The sequence below is a fragment of the Anoplopoma fimbria genome, chromosome 10 (genome assembly GCF_027596085.1).
Source record: "Anoplopoma fimbria isolate UVic2021 breed Golden Eagle Sablefish chromosome 10, Afim_UVic_2022, whole genome shotgun sequence".
Classification (NCBI taxonomy): domain Eukaryota; kingdom Metazoa; phylum Chordata; class Actinopteri; order Perciformes; family Anoplopomatidae; genus Anoplopoma; species Anoplopoma fimbria.
In genome coordinates, this window is record NC_072458.1 from 24232562 (window position 1) to 24249305 (window position 16744).

General features: G+C 44.7%; 2 protein-coding genes across 2 annotated transcripts in view; both read left to right on the forward strand.

Annotated features, from left to right (window-relative positions):
- gabpb2a (GA binding protein transcription factor subunit beta 2a) overlaps nucleotides 1-6350 on the forward strand; it is a 9312-nt gene extending 2962 nt beyond the window's left edge. The window contains exons 3-8 of the mRNA XM_054605574.1: nucleotides 949-1116; nucleotides 1507-1701; nucleotides 1902-2055; nucleotides 2851-3027; nucleotides 3106-3224; nucleotides 3786-6350. Coding sequence (XP_054461549.1) covers nucleotides 949-1116; nucleotides 1507-1701; nucleotides 1902-2055; nucleotides 2851-3027; nucleotides 3106-3224; nucleotides 3786-4124 — 1152 coding nt within the window. The 3' untranslated portion in view covers nucleotides 4125-6350. The remainder of the gene's footprint in view (nucleotides 1-948; nucleotides 1117-1506; nucleotides 1702-1901; nucleotides 2056-2850; nucleotides 3028-3105; nucleotides 3225-3785) is intronic.
- A 1199-nt stretch (nucleotides 6351-7549) lies between these two features.
- anp32e (acidic (leucine-rich) nuclear phosphoprotein 32 family, member E) lies at nucleotides 7550-12845 on the forward strand. Its single transcript, XM_054605615.1, is given in 8 exon segments — nucleotides 7550-7666; nucleotides 9900-10049; nucleotides 10553-10675; nucleotides 10946-11108; nucleotides 11209-11225; nucleotides 11228-11335; nucleotides 12538-12580; nucleotides 12662-12845. Coding segments are annotated over 8 exon segments (744 nt in total). The 5' UTR covers nucleotides 7550-7612; the 3' UTR covers nucleotides 12748-12845.
- The last annotated feature ends 3899 nt before the right edge of the window (nucleotides 12846-16744 follow it).

Here is a 16744-nt window from a genome sequence, read left to right on the forward strand (position 1 = left end):
GAAGCTGTTACTGTTGGTTCATGTTCCTCTGTAGCTGTTACTGTTGGTTCATGTTCCTCTGAAGCTGTTACTGTTGGTTCATGTTCCTCTGAAGCTGTTACTGTTGGTTCATGTTCCTCTGAAGCTGTTACTGTTGGTTCATGTTCCTCTGAAGCTGTTACTGTTGGTTCATGTTCCTCTGAAGCTGTTACTGTTGGTTCATGTTCCTCTGAAGCTGTTACTGTTGGTTCATGTTCCTCTGAAGCTGTTGGTTCATGTTCCTCTGAAGCTGTTACTGTTGGTTCACGTTCCTCTGAAGCTGTTACTGTTGGTTCATGTTCCTCTGAAGCTGTTGGTTCATGTTCCTCTGAAGCTGTTACTGTTGGTTCATGTTCCTCTGAAGCTGTTACTGTTGGTTCATGTTCCTCTGAAGCTGTTGGTTCATGTTCCTCTGAAGCTGTTACTGTTGGTTCATGTTCCTCTGAAGCTGTTACTGTTGGTTCATGTTCCTCTGTAGCTGTTACTGTTGGTTCATGTTCCTCTGAAGCTGTTGGTTCATGTTCCTCTGAAGCTGTTACTGTTGGTTCATGTTCCTCTGTAGCTGTTACTGTTGGTTCATGTTCCTCTGAAGCTGTTACTGTTGGTTCATGTTCCTCTGAAGCTGTTGGTTCATGTTCCTCTGAAGCTGTTGGTTCATGTTCCTCTGAAGCTGTTACTGTTGGTTCATGTTCCTCTGAAGCTGTTGCTGTTGGTTCATGTTCCTCTGAAGCTGTTACTGTTGGTTCATGTTCCTCTGAAGCTGTTGGTTCATGTTCCTCTGAAGCTGTTACTGTTGGTTCATGTTCCTCTGAAGCTGTTACTGTTGGTTCATGTTCCTCTGAAGCTGTTACTGTTGGTTCATGTTCCTCTGAAGCTGATCAGTGACTTCATGGTGGCGTTGGTGTGTTTTGTGTCCTGGGTGTCGTGTAGTTGGGGACGTCGCCGCTCCACCTCGCCGCTCAGCACGGCCATTACTCCACCGCCGACGTCCTGCTGAGGGCCGGCGTCAGCAGAGACGCCCGCACCAAAGTGGACCGCACGCCGCTGCACATGGCGGCCGCCGAGGGACACACGGTCATCGTGGAGCTGCTGGTCCGGGTGAGAGCGCTTTAAAATGACTCGGTGACCTCTGACCCTCACATCCTCTGTCCTTAGACCCTCACATCCTCTGTCCTTAGACCCTCACATCCTCTGTCCTTACACCCTCACCTCCTCTGTCCTTAGACCCTCACATCCTCTGTCCTTAGACCCTCACCTCCTCTGTCCTTAGACCCTCACCTCCTCTGTCCTTAGACCCTCACCTCCTCTGTCCTTACACCCTCACCTCCTCTGTCCTTACACCCTCACATCCTCTGTCCTTAGACCCTCACCTCCTCTGTCTTTACACCCTCACATCCTCTGTCCTTAGAGCGTTCCTCTTCTTCTTTTAAAACGTCGCTCTGATTAAAGGAAACGACTTCAGTGTCTGACCGTGTGGTGACTTTTCAGAGCGGCGCCGACATCAACGCCAAAGACATGCTGAAGATGACGGCGCTGCACTGGGCGGCGCAGCACGCTCACCACGGCGTCGCTGAGACGCTCATCAAACACGGCGCCGACGTCCACGCGCTCAGCAAGTTCGACAAGACGCCGTTCGACATCGCCGTCGACATCCAGAACACCGAGCTGATGCTGCTGCTGCAGGTGAGACCTTTGACCTCTGACCGTATGAGCTGGTTTACAGAATACACTTATAACTGCTGTCTGGAGTTTAAAGTTTAAGACTCCTTAAAGAACGATTGATTGGTGTGTCGGTGTCATCTATGTTGTTGATCGGTTTAATGTATGTAACAAAGAGTCTCCTGGAGGAGAACGTGGCCTCACTGTGGACCTGTGTGTTCCAGGAGGGCATGCAGAACCAGGTGAACATGAACCAGGTGAGCATGAACGTGGAGACCAGCTCCACCAACAACCAGCCGCAGTTCATCATCCAGGGGATCCCCGGCCTCCAGGGGGGGGTGGTGAACCTCGCCGAGCTGCTCAACAAGGCCAACGCAGGTTCGATCCCCCACCACACGGAGACATCTTCATCATTCAGTTCACTTTGTAGAGCCCAAAATCCTCTGTCCTTACACCCTCACCTCCTCTGTCCTTAGACCCTCACATCCTCTGTCCTTACACCCTCACCTCCTCTGTCCTCACATCCTCTGTCCTTACACCCTCACCTCCTCTGTCCTTAGACCCTCACATCCGCTGTCCTTACACCCTCACCTCCTCTGTCCTTACACCCTCACCTCCTCTGTCCTTATTCCCTCACATCCTGTGTCCTTATTCCCTCACCTCCTCTGTCCTTACACCCTCACCTCCTCTGTCCTTACACCCTCACATCCTCTGTCCTTAGACCCTCACCTCCTCTGTCCTTACACCCTCACCTCCTCTGTCCTTACACCCTCACATCCTCTGTCCTTACACCCTCACCTCCTCTGTCCTTACACCCTCACATCCTCTGTCCTTACACCCTCACCTCCTCTGTCCTCACATCCTCTGTCCTTACACCCTCACCTCCTCTGTCCTTAGACCTTACACCCTCACCTCCTCTGTCCTTATCCATCCTCTGTCCTTACACCCTCACCTCCTCTGTCCTTACACCCTCACCTCCTCTGTCCTTATTCCCTCACATCCTGTGTCCTTATTCCCTCACCTCCTCTGTCCTTAGACCCTCACCTCCTCTGTCCTTACACCCTCACCTCCTCTGTCCTTACACCCTCACCTCCTCTGTCCTTACACCCTCACCTCCTCTGTCCTTACCTCCTCACCGCAGCGTTCCCACGTTAACGTCTGTGTTCCCTTCAGGAGACTCGGAGGAGGCCATGGCTGCCAGCGCCCTGGACTCCAACATCCAGCACGCCACCGTGGTCAACGAGGGGGGTCAGAGGGTCATCACCATAGTGACGGACCAGCACGGCAACCTGCAGACCACGGGGGGGATGGCGCCGCCGTTCTTCGTCACCATGCAGCACGGACAGCAGAGTACGCGCTCCGCTCTGATCACATCTGATCGATTGTAAATATATAAATATTGATTGACCGGTGTGTCTGTGTTTCCAGTGCTGGCGGTGCCGGCCAACACCGTGACGGAGGAGGTGGTGACGGAGGAGCCTCAGGCTCTGCCCTCCAGGAAGAGGAAGCTGGAGGTGACCAACAACCACAACGACTCTGGAGAGACGGTGAGGCGACGCTGAGCGTTAACGAGCTGTTTGTTACTTTATTCATTAAGACCAGAGGACGTAAAGAACCGGTTCATTTACTACGTCACCGTTTATTCACATGTCTGTGGTTAAAGAGAGTTAACAGCAATCACTCCGTCTCCTTTTTTAAATTCTGATACTTTAAAGCTGAAAAACAGTTTTTCATTCATTTAGTTTCAGTTAACAATCATTTTCAGACTTTAATACTGTAATAGTTCCTGAGTTTTCTGTCTGAACTATTAGAACAGAAAGTCCTGTGATGATCTACTCTGACGTGAATCTCTTCTTCTCCTCCTTCTTCTACATGTCCTTCTTCTCCTTTTGCTTCTTCATCATCTCCTTCTCCTTCTTCTGCTTCTTCATCTTCTTTTTCTTCATCTTCTTCATCATCTGCTTCCTCTTCTGCTTTATCTTCATCATCATCTTCTTCTCCTTCATCTTCTCCTGCTTCTTCATCATCATCTTCTTCTCCTTCATCTTCATCATCATCTTCTTCTCCTTCATCTTCTCCTTCTTCATCATCTTCTTCTTCTCCTTCAGGAGTTGTTGCAGAGGCAGCTGCTGGAGGCCAACAGGAAGGCTCAGGAGTACCGTCAGCAGCTGCTTCGTAAGGAGCAGGAGGCGGAGGAGTATCGCGTCAAGCTGGAGGCCATGTCCCAAACTCAGGCCAACCACGCCGCCGCCATCGCTGCCGCCAACGCCGCCAGCCCCGAGGAGGTGGTGGGAGGGGAGGAGGACGAGGAGGAGGCTGCGGCCGGCATGGTGGAGGAGGAGGGGGAGATGGTGGTGCTGCAGGAGGGAGGCATCATCATGGAGGGGGAGGAGGGTCAGGTGACGCTGGTGGAGACGGGGGGAGAGACGACGGAGGTCAGCTCCTAACAGAGAGGAGGTGGGGGGGGATCATAACGGGAGGATTTCAGGTGTGCACCATTTTGAATCCCCAAAAGACAACACAGAGGTGGAATAAAATGGCTCCCCAGAACCAGAATGACCACTGAAAACAGACTTAACAAAGAAAGCAGAGGAGTTTGGTCGTGCACCATTTGGAATCCCTGAAAAGTTTTGATGATAACACTTCACGGAGGGAAACAAAATGGCTTCCCCAAAAGGAAGTAGAAGACGGAACAAACATGATGGAGGAGTTTAGTCCGGCACCATTTTGAGTTCCAGCTCTAACTGAATGCCTTCTTAATGCGGGATGCAAAATGGCTGCTGCAGAAAACGAAGCGTCATAGAGATGGAGACCAACCGAGGAGGGAAAAACCCGACAGCATGTTCACTTTTTTTGTGTAAAACCAAATCGGCAAAATGAAAATAACGACATGGGGTTTAGGACAACGGTCCCTGAAGGCAGCCATGTCTGTTCCCTGGACGACGCACCATTCTGCTTCCCCATGCGACCCTGAGTGAGCAATTTTAAAGATCACTAAACCTGATACTCATACAGAATTAAGACTTAGTTTTTTTCTATATACATTTTCCTCCTGGTTTTTTTTTGTTAAACCCATTTTTATCCCTTTTATAGCCACGATGTTCATTTCTTTGTCAGTTGGTTGTTCATCTGATGCCTTTATAACTCTAAGTCTTGATCAATTGGGGCCACGTTAAACCTTCTAGAAACCCAGCGACTCAAACGTCCCTGAAGCTAGCGCCATTTTGCTTCCCAAAAGAAAAAGCATCTTTTTCCGGGATTCTTTGGACACTAAAAGAACTCACTCTGGACTGCTCTCCTACTTTTTAATTTTATGTTTTTGTTGTTAATAATCAGTTTTGTTGTCGGATCTGATGTCATCATGTTTGAGAACAAACTCGTTTGATTTACACAACGTGAGCGAGGATGCCAAATGGAGCCGTTTGTGAAGCAAAGGGAACTATTTATGGGGGATAAATCGCTCACGTTCTCACCTTTTTTTGTTCGGTGGTTTTCCCAACAAAAATATTAATGTTTGAACATAGAAAAACTCGTCTTCATTCCCGGACTGAACCAGATCCATCATGGAAGCCTTTGGTTTGATCAGTTAAAGTCCTCAAACGTCCAAAACCCAAAGAGATTCCTGTCCTAGAAGATAAAAACATTAAAGAACCTGTGACTGGTTGATTTTGAGCCTTTTTGATTAAAATGACTGAATAAATATCAGAATGATTGTCATTAACCATCTATCTCCAGGTAGTTACCATCGGCTGTGGTTCTATGAACAGTCGGAGAACATCTTGACTTTCACTCCTTTTAAAGGTGATTCCGCCTGTTTTTAGCCCTTTAATTAATCTCACATTTACATTCCTGTTGAATATTTCACTCGTCAGCTTTTACACTCGACTTCCTTCCTTCCAGCTGATGTCGGTTTCCTTTTGTTCAAACGTCATCTTTTTTGTTTTGGTCAGAGTTATGGTGTAGAGATTTATAACCCTGGTGAGTTCAAGGACACTCCGAGATCTGAACGTTTTAGAAATCCGCCACTTCTAACTTCCTGTTTAGTTCACTAAAACTTCTCACGGGATGTGTTTTGAATAAAAACACAACTTGTTAATGCTTAACGTAGCAAGTAAAGATAATTAAGGGTGGAAAAGAGGAAATGAGACATATTTTATATTTCTACAGGACTAAGAACAAACGTCCTTTAACGTCATAACTTTAACAAACACTTTAATAGGAATCATTTTTCTGCCTGGAAGGAAGGAAACCAGGTTAAATCTGTTTCAGTCTCAGTTTGTTGTTTAGAATATGAAACGTGTGAAGTCGTCCGCGTGGACTTTAAAGACCTCCGTTTGTTTGTGTTTCCTGTCCCGCTGGTAAAGCAGTCATTGATCACTTCCTGTCAGCTGATCGACTCCTCGTTTCTGATCAGCGCTTCATTTGAGTTGAGTGTGATAGTTATTTTTATAAGCTCAGCAAAGCCAACCCTTTTTCTATGTACATATAAAGTTGTATTTTTGTAACTGTACCTGAATGCTTCACGGCGATGATGATGATGATGATGATGATGGCGGCCTGCATTGGTAATCTGAAATATAAACACTTGCTTTTTGAACTTTGTTGTGTTTTTGATGCTTTAAATCAGCGACACTTGAACGTGGCGCGATGCGTTCAGGTGATTGAAATGACGATCACAGCTAAAATCGTGATCAATTAAACTGATTGATTGTGTTAATTTTCATTTTTGGTAAACACGCAATACTTATCAGGACTAATTAATTGTTTTTTATCTAAAATAAATTCAGTTATGAGACGTATTTAAAGAACAAATTCAACAAAACTAACATTTGAACACAGTTTAATTCTACTAAAGAATGTTGACGTATTAAAGGTGTTTTGTTCAAAGTCAAATTTATCTCAAACTACATTTTGACCTTGGAAACCAAAATAACCCGTCGGTCTGCTGAGAAGGTTGAAAGCTCGGGAGCAGCTGCTAAATGGCTCCTGTGTTGTTTTAACAACGGCTGTTCAAAGGTCAGGAGCTCAACCACAACTACACCCATTTAATTATTTAAATTCATTAAAAAAACCTACATGCATTTACCTTAAATTATATTTAAAAAACAATAAATAACCTCAATAATGACAAATATACATCAGTTAATAAAGGATGTATATCATTTAAAGGTATAATGATTGATGAGGTCTTTACTTAAGTAAAAGTAGTGATAAGGATGTTTTTTAAAGTATAATTGATAAAATAATTAATTTGCTGGTTATATTTTGTATTAAAAGGTATTAGAAATGAATGTAGTGCAGTAAAGACATTATATTTCCCTTTCAGATGGAATGAAGTACTCCAGTAAAGTACTCCAGTAAATACTCCAGGAAAGAAGTACTCCAGTAAAGAAGTACTCCAGTAAAGAAGTACTCCTAAAGAAGTACTCCAGTAAAGAAGTACTCCAGTAAAGAAGTACTCCAGTAAAGAAGTACTCCAGTAAAGTACTCCAGTAAAGAAGTACTCCTAAAGAAGTACTCCAGTAAAGTACTCCAGTAAAGAAGTACTCCAGTAAAGTACCTCAAATGGTATTTTACTGGAGTAAATGTACTTAGTTACTTTGTGTATTTCGTGTATTTCCCCGTGTATTCTTGCATGTATGCGTGTGTCGTCACTGTAACGGTAACATCGGTTAAACATGGATGAATCCTACAGGATGACGTGACGTCATGAACTCCAGCCGGCCGCTGGTTTTAGGGGATATTCCCGCCCAGCTCGTGGATTATGGCCGATCAGCTGTGATTGACGGGGCCCACCGGCCAATCAGAGGCGGCGGAGGGGTGCGCGGCCAACCCCGTGCTAGAGGGGGCGGGGCCGGGGGAGAGGGGGCGGGGCGCCAGGTGTCATGGAGGATCAGTAGCAGCGCGGCCACAGAGAGAGAGCTCCTCCTCCACCATGGACATGAAGAAGAGGGTCAGCCTGGAGCTGAGGAACCGGAGCCCGGCGGAGGTGAGCGGGGCGTCTGCAGCGTGTAGCCGGGCCCGGAGCCCGAGAGCCGGGGAGCCCGAGAGCATCTCCCGGTGCTCCGAGGCGCTGACCCCGACCACCGGGAGTTTACCCCGGTTAGGTCTCCGCATGCGGGCACTCAGGGGTCAGCGGGCTCCGGTCCACCGGGGGTCGGCTCCGGTCCACCGGGGTCGGCTCCGGTCCACCGGGGTCCGGTCCCGGTCCACCGGGGGTCGGCTCCGGTCCACCGGGGGTCCGCTCCGGTCTCCGGCAGCGGACATCTTAAGTCGGCTTACACTTCGACGGGACCGTCTGGTCTCCGGTAGTTTCTCCCGTACCGGACTCTTCTCCGTTAAAGTCGGTTCAGAATCACGTTGCACGTATTTTTTATTTTTGTCTTCCCGGTTTTCCGTCGACGGTTCACCGGGACGACGCGGGGCAGATTAACGTTAACGGAGCGGATTAGCGCTGCTACGGGGTTTCCCTGACTCCCGTCAGCCGCATCAATTTAAACATAAACCGCCGATTCTACGGGGTTTCCCTGAAACCGCATCAATTTAAACATAAACCGCCGATTCTACGGGGTTTCCCTGTCTCCCGTCAACCGCATCAATTTAAACATAAACCGCCGATTCTACGGGGTTTCCCTGACTCCCGTCAACCGCATCAATTTAAACATAAACCGCCGATTCTACGGGGTTTCCCTGTCACCCGTCAACCGCATCAATTTAAACATAAACCGCCGATTCTACGGGGTTTCCCTGTCACCCGTCAGACACCAACGTCTAACAACACACCGACGACTGTGTGTGCGTGCGTGTGTGTGTGTGTGTGTGTGGGGGGGGTGTGTGTGACGACAGATGGTGTGTGTGTGTAGCAGACCCCCCTCACACACACACACAGTGTAGATTATAGTAGGTTAAACACGCACACACACACACACACGGTGTAATCTACACTGTGTGTGTGTGTGTGTGTGTTGAAGCTGCTCTCTGGAACATGAACATGTTGCGTAACAGAACAAAGTCCTGTTTATACATGTTTATTCATGTTTATACATGTTTATACATGTTTATTCATGTTTATACATGTTTATACATGTTTATACATGTTTATACATGTTTATTCATGTTTATTCATGTTTATTCATGTTTATGCATGTTTATACATGTTTATTCATGTTTATACATGTTTTATACATGTTTATACATGTTTATTTATTCATAGTACATGTTTATTTATTCTAGTGTTAACTACAGAAACATATATATTTATCTATATTTATTTATATATTTATTTATATATATTTATTTATATATATATTCATATATATATATTAATACCTTATAATTCCGCTATAAACACACCTGCATTCATAGACGTGTGCACAAATACACCTGTAGAGACAAAAGGAAATTATTTAAAGTAACAATGTTAAATATAATCTGGTTCCATCCTCTTCTTTGTTTTATGATAATAAATTGAATATTTGATGAGTTTTAAGCTGTTGGTTGAAGAAAAACAAAGGTTTTAAAGATGCCACATCACAGAGTTATGACTGGATTCATCAGCTGATGTCATTTATACACAAACAGAACAATCTTGTGTTTATTTTGTGACAGAATTATGATGTATGTAAAAACCAACCTGTATAAAGACTGGATCTGATATCGGATGATGTATTAGGAGACGAGTGGACTGCAGCCACTGGACGATGATTGGACGAGACACCTGTCAATCAACACACACGTTGGTCTTGATTGACAGGTCTGACCTCAGACAGAAGAACTCCTTCTGTAACCAAAAATGATTTCTTCATAAATCAGTCAGACTATAAATCTTTTAAACACTGAAATAGAAAAACATGTCATTTAAGATGTGTCACAGTGATGCGGTCAATGTCAGGCAGGCAGTCCAAAACAAAATTATATTTCATTTACCGTCACATATGTAAAACAAAAAATGTATTTAAATCAATGACCTAATTATCCAAACAGTAACAGATTAACTTTCTTAATGGATTAATAGACTGGAGCCCCTAGTGGATGTTAGAGGAACAGCACTAGTATTTTATCTTTGTCATTAACCTATGCAGACTGAAGAGCCTGAAGGTAACATTTATGAAAAATATTTTTTACGGTGAGTTTAAAGGTTAGAACTGTGTCTTTAAGAAGATCCTTAAAACTCCACCTTGTTGTCTTGAGTCTGGTGCGTCACTAACGCTGTCTGTCCTCAGATAGCAGAGCTGGTGGTCGACAACAGTCGCTCTGCAGACGGAGAGGTGGAAGGACTGACGGACGCCTTCACGGAGCTCGAGTTCCTCAGTATGGTCAACGTGGGGCTGAGCTCGCTGGCCAAGCTGCCCTCACTGCCCAAACTACGCAAGGTAACACACACACACACACACACACACACACACACACACACACAGTCTCATTCAGTGTGATTCCACTTCTTGATGACGTCTTCGTCTCTGATGTCCATCGTGAATAAACGTCCATAAACGCACTTAGAAATCACAGAACAAAGAGGCTGCAGCACTGAGACTCTTCATGTTTCTAACTTTCCTTCAGTCTCACGTTGATGCAGAGACGTTCATCTGTTCATCCTTTGGTTCTCTGTGAACAGGAGCTGATTATGAATCATCTGCTTTATTTCAATGCAGAATATTTGACTAAATGTAAACAAATATGGACTAAATCGTGTGTTGTAAAGAGATATCGGTTCATAATCAGACCTATATGTTTATGCTAGCATGTTAGCATCTATCAGATCAGCAAAAACGTTTTTGACTTCCTCCATTTTCACAATAATAGTCAGATCTCAATATGAACTGTAAACGTGAGTGTGTAGATGTGTTCATGGACAGTGGGACTCTTCTGTTCTCAGTTGGAGCTCAGCGACAACAACCTGTCCGGTTCTCTGGAGACGCTGTCGGATAAATGTCCCAACCTGACCTACCTCAACCTGAGCGGGAACAAGATCAAAGAGCTGAGCAACGTGGAGGCGCTGGTCAGTACACGCACACACACACACACACACACACACACACACACACACACACACACACACGTACACACACGTACACACACACACATATGTATGTATGTGGGTGTATTTTTTTATAAACAATATCAAAATAAATGATTTTCACAATAAAATCCTCCATAAAAACAGGTGATTATTGTTTGGATAGTTTGTCGTGTTGTTCAGATGTTTTGTTTATCGTACATCTGTAGCCGCTAACATGCTAACACGCTAACACGGGGTTTCCTGCTGCAGCAAAACCTGAAGAGCCTCCAGAGTCTGGACCTGTTCAACTGTGAGATCACGTCTCTGGAGGACTACAGGGAGAGCGTGTTCGAGCTGCTGCCTCAGGTCACCTACCTGGACGGCTTCGACCAGGAGGACAACGAGGCGCCCGACAGCGAGGCCGACGACGAGGGTTAGTGTTCCACACACACACACACACACACACACACACACACACACCACACACACCACACACCACACGGCGGTCCTGATCGTGGTCTCTGTGTTTACAGACGAGGACGGCGAGGACGGGGCGGGGCGACCGGAGACTTTGACGAAGACGAGGATGAAGACGAAGACGAGGACGGCTCAGAGGGCGGAGAGGTGGGGTTGAGCTTTCAGGTGAACCGGGCCGATCAGGTGGGCAACTCGGGCTTCAGCCTGCAGGTCCATCCACAGCCGGCTCCCATGATGCACCTGTGCAGACCAGGCAGAGAACAGAGCGGTTCACTTCTTGTTTTAGAGGCTCAAGGCTCCAAAACGTCTTTTGACCCGACGCCTGAGAGAGAACCTGAAGGCAACACGAGACGGAGCGAAGATGAATATCTGTTTGTTGAATTCACGACTCTCCAAATATTATCCTTAAGATAAGATAATCCTTTATTCGTCCCTTAGCGGGGACATTTGCAGGATTACAGCAGAGTAAACTAGAGACATATCGATAACCTGATCAACCTGATCAATCAATCAATAGTGAGAATAATACAGAGAGCAGTGTCTTCATTAGACAAATGTATAACACTGTTCTTATCTTTATTTAAATAAATAATATTTTATTCATTTTATTTATTTTATTTATCTATATGAAAGTTTTGACAAGTTCATCTCGAGGCATCAAAAGTAAATTTAAATATATATTTTTAAGAACAAAATGGAGGAAAGGACGCAACCTTCTTTGTAATAAACGTGGCCGTAAAGCTTTCTGAATGTGGTGATGATGATGATGAAGAACATCGTGGTCCTGGTTCTCTGCCTGCTCTGAGCCGGTCTGATGGATGGACCTGTGACTTGTGTGTTCTAGACCAGGTTCAGCACCAAGACGGGCCTCTGAGGACCGATGTTGTCTCCTTAAGAACTAGAATAATACTTCTTCTGGCATTATAATAATTATTATCAATACATTTTAAAAGTTTTTCCCCTTCATTTAAATAATACTTAAAAATGTCAAACAGTAAGAAGAAAATTTACTTTTTTAAAATACATTATTTATTTTGTTTGTACGAATCTTTTCTTGATTTTACATTTGAAAAAAAGGAAAAATTCAAATCACAAATAAAAGGACGATTTCATAATTTAATATTTTATAAATTAGTATCAACCAATTTGTTTGTTTGTTTGCAGCCAAAACGTCTCAATAAAAACAGGAGACATTTATGATTAATATTTATCAGAATTGACATAATTCTGTTTGAAGACAACAGCGTGTCAGAGTCGGTCTGACGGCCGTCAGCCTGGTCACATGACGTAGTCGTGGTGAATAGATGTAGTCTAGTGTCGTCCAATCAGAAACAAGCCGCGTCTTTTATTTTGAAAGTGTTGATTGTCACTCTTCTTCCTCTCAGGACGATGACGAGGACGACTTTGCGGAGGAGGAGGAGGAGGAAGGTGAGTGAAGCGTTGGTCGGATGTTCTGATTGGTCGAACCCTGGAGCTCTCCTCTGATTGGCTCTCTCTCTCTTTGTGCAGAGGAACAGGCCGGCGTTCAGGGAGAGAAGAGGAAGAGAGACGTGGACGACGAAGGCGAGGATGACGAGGACGATGAAGACGACTAGTCCTGTTCTGGTCCGAGGTCTGTGTCCGTCCTGGTTCTGTCCGTCGTCCTCCAGACGGCAGCAGGACGGCGTCTCCGCTAGTTCCCTCCAGTCGTCTGTATTTTAGATAATATATAAGAAGATTTTATCAGAACTTCACCTCAAGAGTCCACGTGTTTCCCTTTAAGAACCTGGTCCAGGATCAGTCCGCCCCCTCTATACATCCCTAGTCCTGAACCTGATCCTGAACCTGATCCTCGTCCAACACGTCTCACTGGCAGCGGATCCACCAGCCGAAAAAAACAAAACTGCAAAAAAAAGTCCCGCCCCGTCGCGGACTGACTTCCTGTCAGCAGAGATGTTTCAAAGAATGATGTCACTTCCTGTCTCCTCCACCGGACCAGATTTCAGGCTTCTGTTCCAACATCAGCCGGCGTCCCAAAGATCCTCCTGACTCCCGACTACAAAACAGGAAGCGCTAAACCAGACTGATCCGGATCAGAAGATCAGAACCAACAGATGAAAGTCGCTGATCTGCTGTTCTTAAATCCACCAGAGTCCGCTAAGAACCGGACTGAAACCTCCTTCTTGAGGCGGTCTCGGCCCAATCTGGAACTAACCGGCTTCGATTTAACCGAACCAATCAGTGAAAGATCACATATTGTTTTCTGTTCTGGACTTTTGGACCTGCCGTCTCAAGACCTCCACCAAAGTCTGGATCCGGTGATCCCGGTGAACCAGGACCCGGAGCTTCCTCAAGTTTTCTACCGTCAACAACACGGAGACACAAACGGGAAGTGAAGAGATGATCCGTCTGTCTTCAGGAGCTTCAGACCGGGACAGCCGGACCACGTCCAGTCCCATCCACACCTTTAAGAATCACCAGAACCGGTTCTTCCTGCAGCCATATCTGATTCTGGACTCTAGCCAGGAGGGGGACCTCAGAGGGTCCAGCCCCCGATCAGGGACGTCCCAGGTTTTCAGGATCTTCCGTCCCGTTTGAACCCTGTAGTCTGTTGAACTGAACCACGTTGACTCTGCCGTCCCCGTTAGAGACCCGCAGACCTGCTGTAGCTCAGGTCCACGTCCCCCCAGTGTGTGTTTGATTTGTTCTAGGGGTTTTCCAGGGAACATTAGCGGGCGGGTGGGAGCAAATATTAGTTCTGATGTGTTTGTTTGTTTGGTTTTCTTTGGAGCGACTTGTTTTTTTTTGTTTTTTGTCCCTGAACGCATCTCGAGTCTCCAGGAAAAAATGTTGGCATCGATCGTATTGATTGATACATGATTGATTAAGTTCAGGTGATCAAACAACCTGGTTTCAAATAACGTAACGAGTGTAAATAACGTTTACTTTTGGTTTCAGTTGACGCGGCCGGTGTTCTCCTGGGTGAGAGTCCTGACTTTCTGTCTCGTTTACGTCACTTTCTCTAAATACAAAAGACGTTAAAGTTTCCAGTTTTTAAAAACGTAAAACACCAACATTTTTTCCCGCCGGCCGAGCTGCCCGTCCTCAAACTGCCCGTCCCTCGTGGTGTTCAGGCCGCCGTGTCACGCTTCAGGCTCCGCCCCCTGAACCTGCAGCTCCTCCTCAGAGGGAAACGCATTACCCTCTCATAGACCACCACCTGTGGTGCGTTCAGGTGCTCCTCCAGTCAGCGGATACAAAACGCCTGAATATTCAAAATTCCCAAGTGGCTCAAATAAAGCTGATCAGATTCTGTCCAATCACATTTCACCCTGATGGTCACGTGACCAATGTGTATAAAGTGTATCTTCAATTTGGGTTTCTGACTAAACAGGCTGGCACCTGAACGCACCGTTGCAGTGGATTATGGGATACTGAGGCCTTGTTGCTTTGGGGGCGGGGCCTGAAACGGGGACTGCTGCGTCTGATTCAGGTGTCGCTGCTCTGCGTGGGATTCTGCAGCTTCTTACTTCCTCTAGCTGTGTTTAACGGAACCCGACATCAGATATGCATTATGATCCATTCATGTGATTATCAGACATGAATGGATCATTGATCTCCTGATGAAGCAGAACTTTGACTTTTAACTAAACTGCTGTAAAGTTTTAGCTTTTCTCTCGTTTTACACTCTTAAGAAATGACGCACCGCTTTAACAGCGTTCAGGTTGAAGTACGACTGTTACACGTGATATTTAAATCAGATTGAACCTCTGTTTTATCACAACGCTTTTTGTAATTAAGATTTTTACGTCTTCACATAGTTTAAAGTGACAGCAGCTCAACCAATCAGAGCGCTGTGAGGAGCTGCTGGGGGCGGGGCTTAGGTGTGTGTGGCTCCTTTAAGAGGTTAGCGTAGATGCTACAGTAGCATCCGTTCTATCAGACCAGAGAGGATTTATTTTAAAGAACACTGAAGGTTTTTCCTGATTCTTCTGACCGGCTTCAGTAAGAGTTTGATTGACAGCGGGTTCATCCAATCAGCTGCCTCGTATATTTAGTTTGTTAACGAACTAATAATAGAAACAATAGAAACTCCAACATGTCGACTGGTAGGCGTCCTGAAGCCGCTCTTAAAGTGGTGTGTTGTTTTAAGAGTGTCAGAGGTCAAAGGTCACGTCTGTCGGACCGCTGAGGTCGGTTTGAACTGGTTTTTAAGGCAATATTGTAAATAGACTCAGCTCAGTTTCAGGTTTGTTTTTATTTTGTAATGAATTTAAATAATTTTACAGATGTTTTTGTTTGTTTTCTGCAGCGAGGTGATAGTTGACCCCCGTCTTTGACCTTTGACCCCGGCTCACTCCTCCGTCAGCTGTTACTCCCCCTCCGTCGTCCCGACTCTGGGGGGGGGACTGTGTTTGACTTGTTGTGTGCTGTAACTCAAACATAGTGAGGGGTTTTAATAAAAAACATTTCAAAAGAACACAACGTCGCTTTTTAAAGAAGTCTGGAAATGTTTCAAACCAGATGTTATGATATAAAGACCAGCAGGAGGCGGAGCTTCAAGGAGACCTCCACCTGTACAGGTACCGGTTTCATCAAAGTACTGAAGTACAGTCCAGAGTATTTCTCTATTCATCGGTCTACTTTAGTTTCTTATATTATTCATAAAAGTTCTAAATGTGTTTAACCTGGAAAACATCTGCTGGTTCCAGATGTAGAAATGTGAATAATGTTAATAAATAATAAATGATTATTTAGGAATCAATCGACAAATGAAGAAAATAATCAGCAGATGAATAATCAATAGTTAATAATTCTGAATGAGCTCCAACAGTAAAATCCTGCGTTTACATTAATGATTAATAATACTCTAAAGATGGAATATGTAAAAGTACAAGTCAGTTTAATACTTTACCTACATTTTACTGTAAGAGTAGTTTTTTAACGGCGTGGTTTTAGTACTTTTACCAAAACATAATATTTTGAATGTGTCGTATACTTCTACTCTTATTGAGTGTTTTTAAAGTGTTTTTTCTTGTACTTTTACTGTAATAATGTGAACTGTTTGCTATTGGTACTTTTAATGAAACAGATTATCTTTACTGTGAGGTATGAGTACTTTAACTGTGACAGTATTTTAACAGTGTAGTTTTAGTACTTTTACTGCAGTAAAGAGTAGAGTAGTAGTACTAGTAGTAAAGAATACTAAAAGCAGTCAAATCAACGACGTGAAACTTGAACCTGAAGCTCTGAACTCGTCGTCCGTCTGCTGATAAAATCAATAAAACATGAGACGCTTCTAAAGCGACGAAGAGGATGAAGGAGAGGAGGAAGGAGGTAAGGAGAGGAAACAGGAGAGATGGAAATATTTTTAATTTTAACTTGAAATAGTCTTGTAGGATCAATAACATTGTGTTCCTATCAATCAATAATACAAAGACCAACAACAGCAGGATTATTAATAAATAAGGACATGAATATATTAATAAAAAAATTAAACAAATTAGTTTTACATTTAGAAATGAATAAATGACTTAAATTAACTGTCGCAGCATAAAATAATTCTGTGTCAATACAAAACAAAATTGGACAAAACTTAAAATAATTAAACAA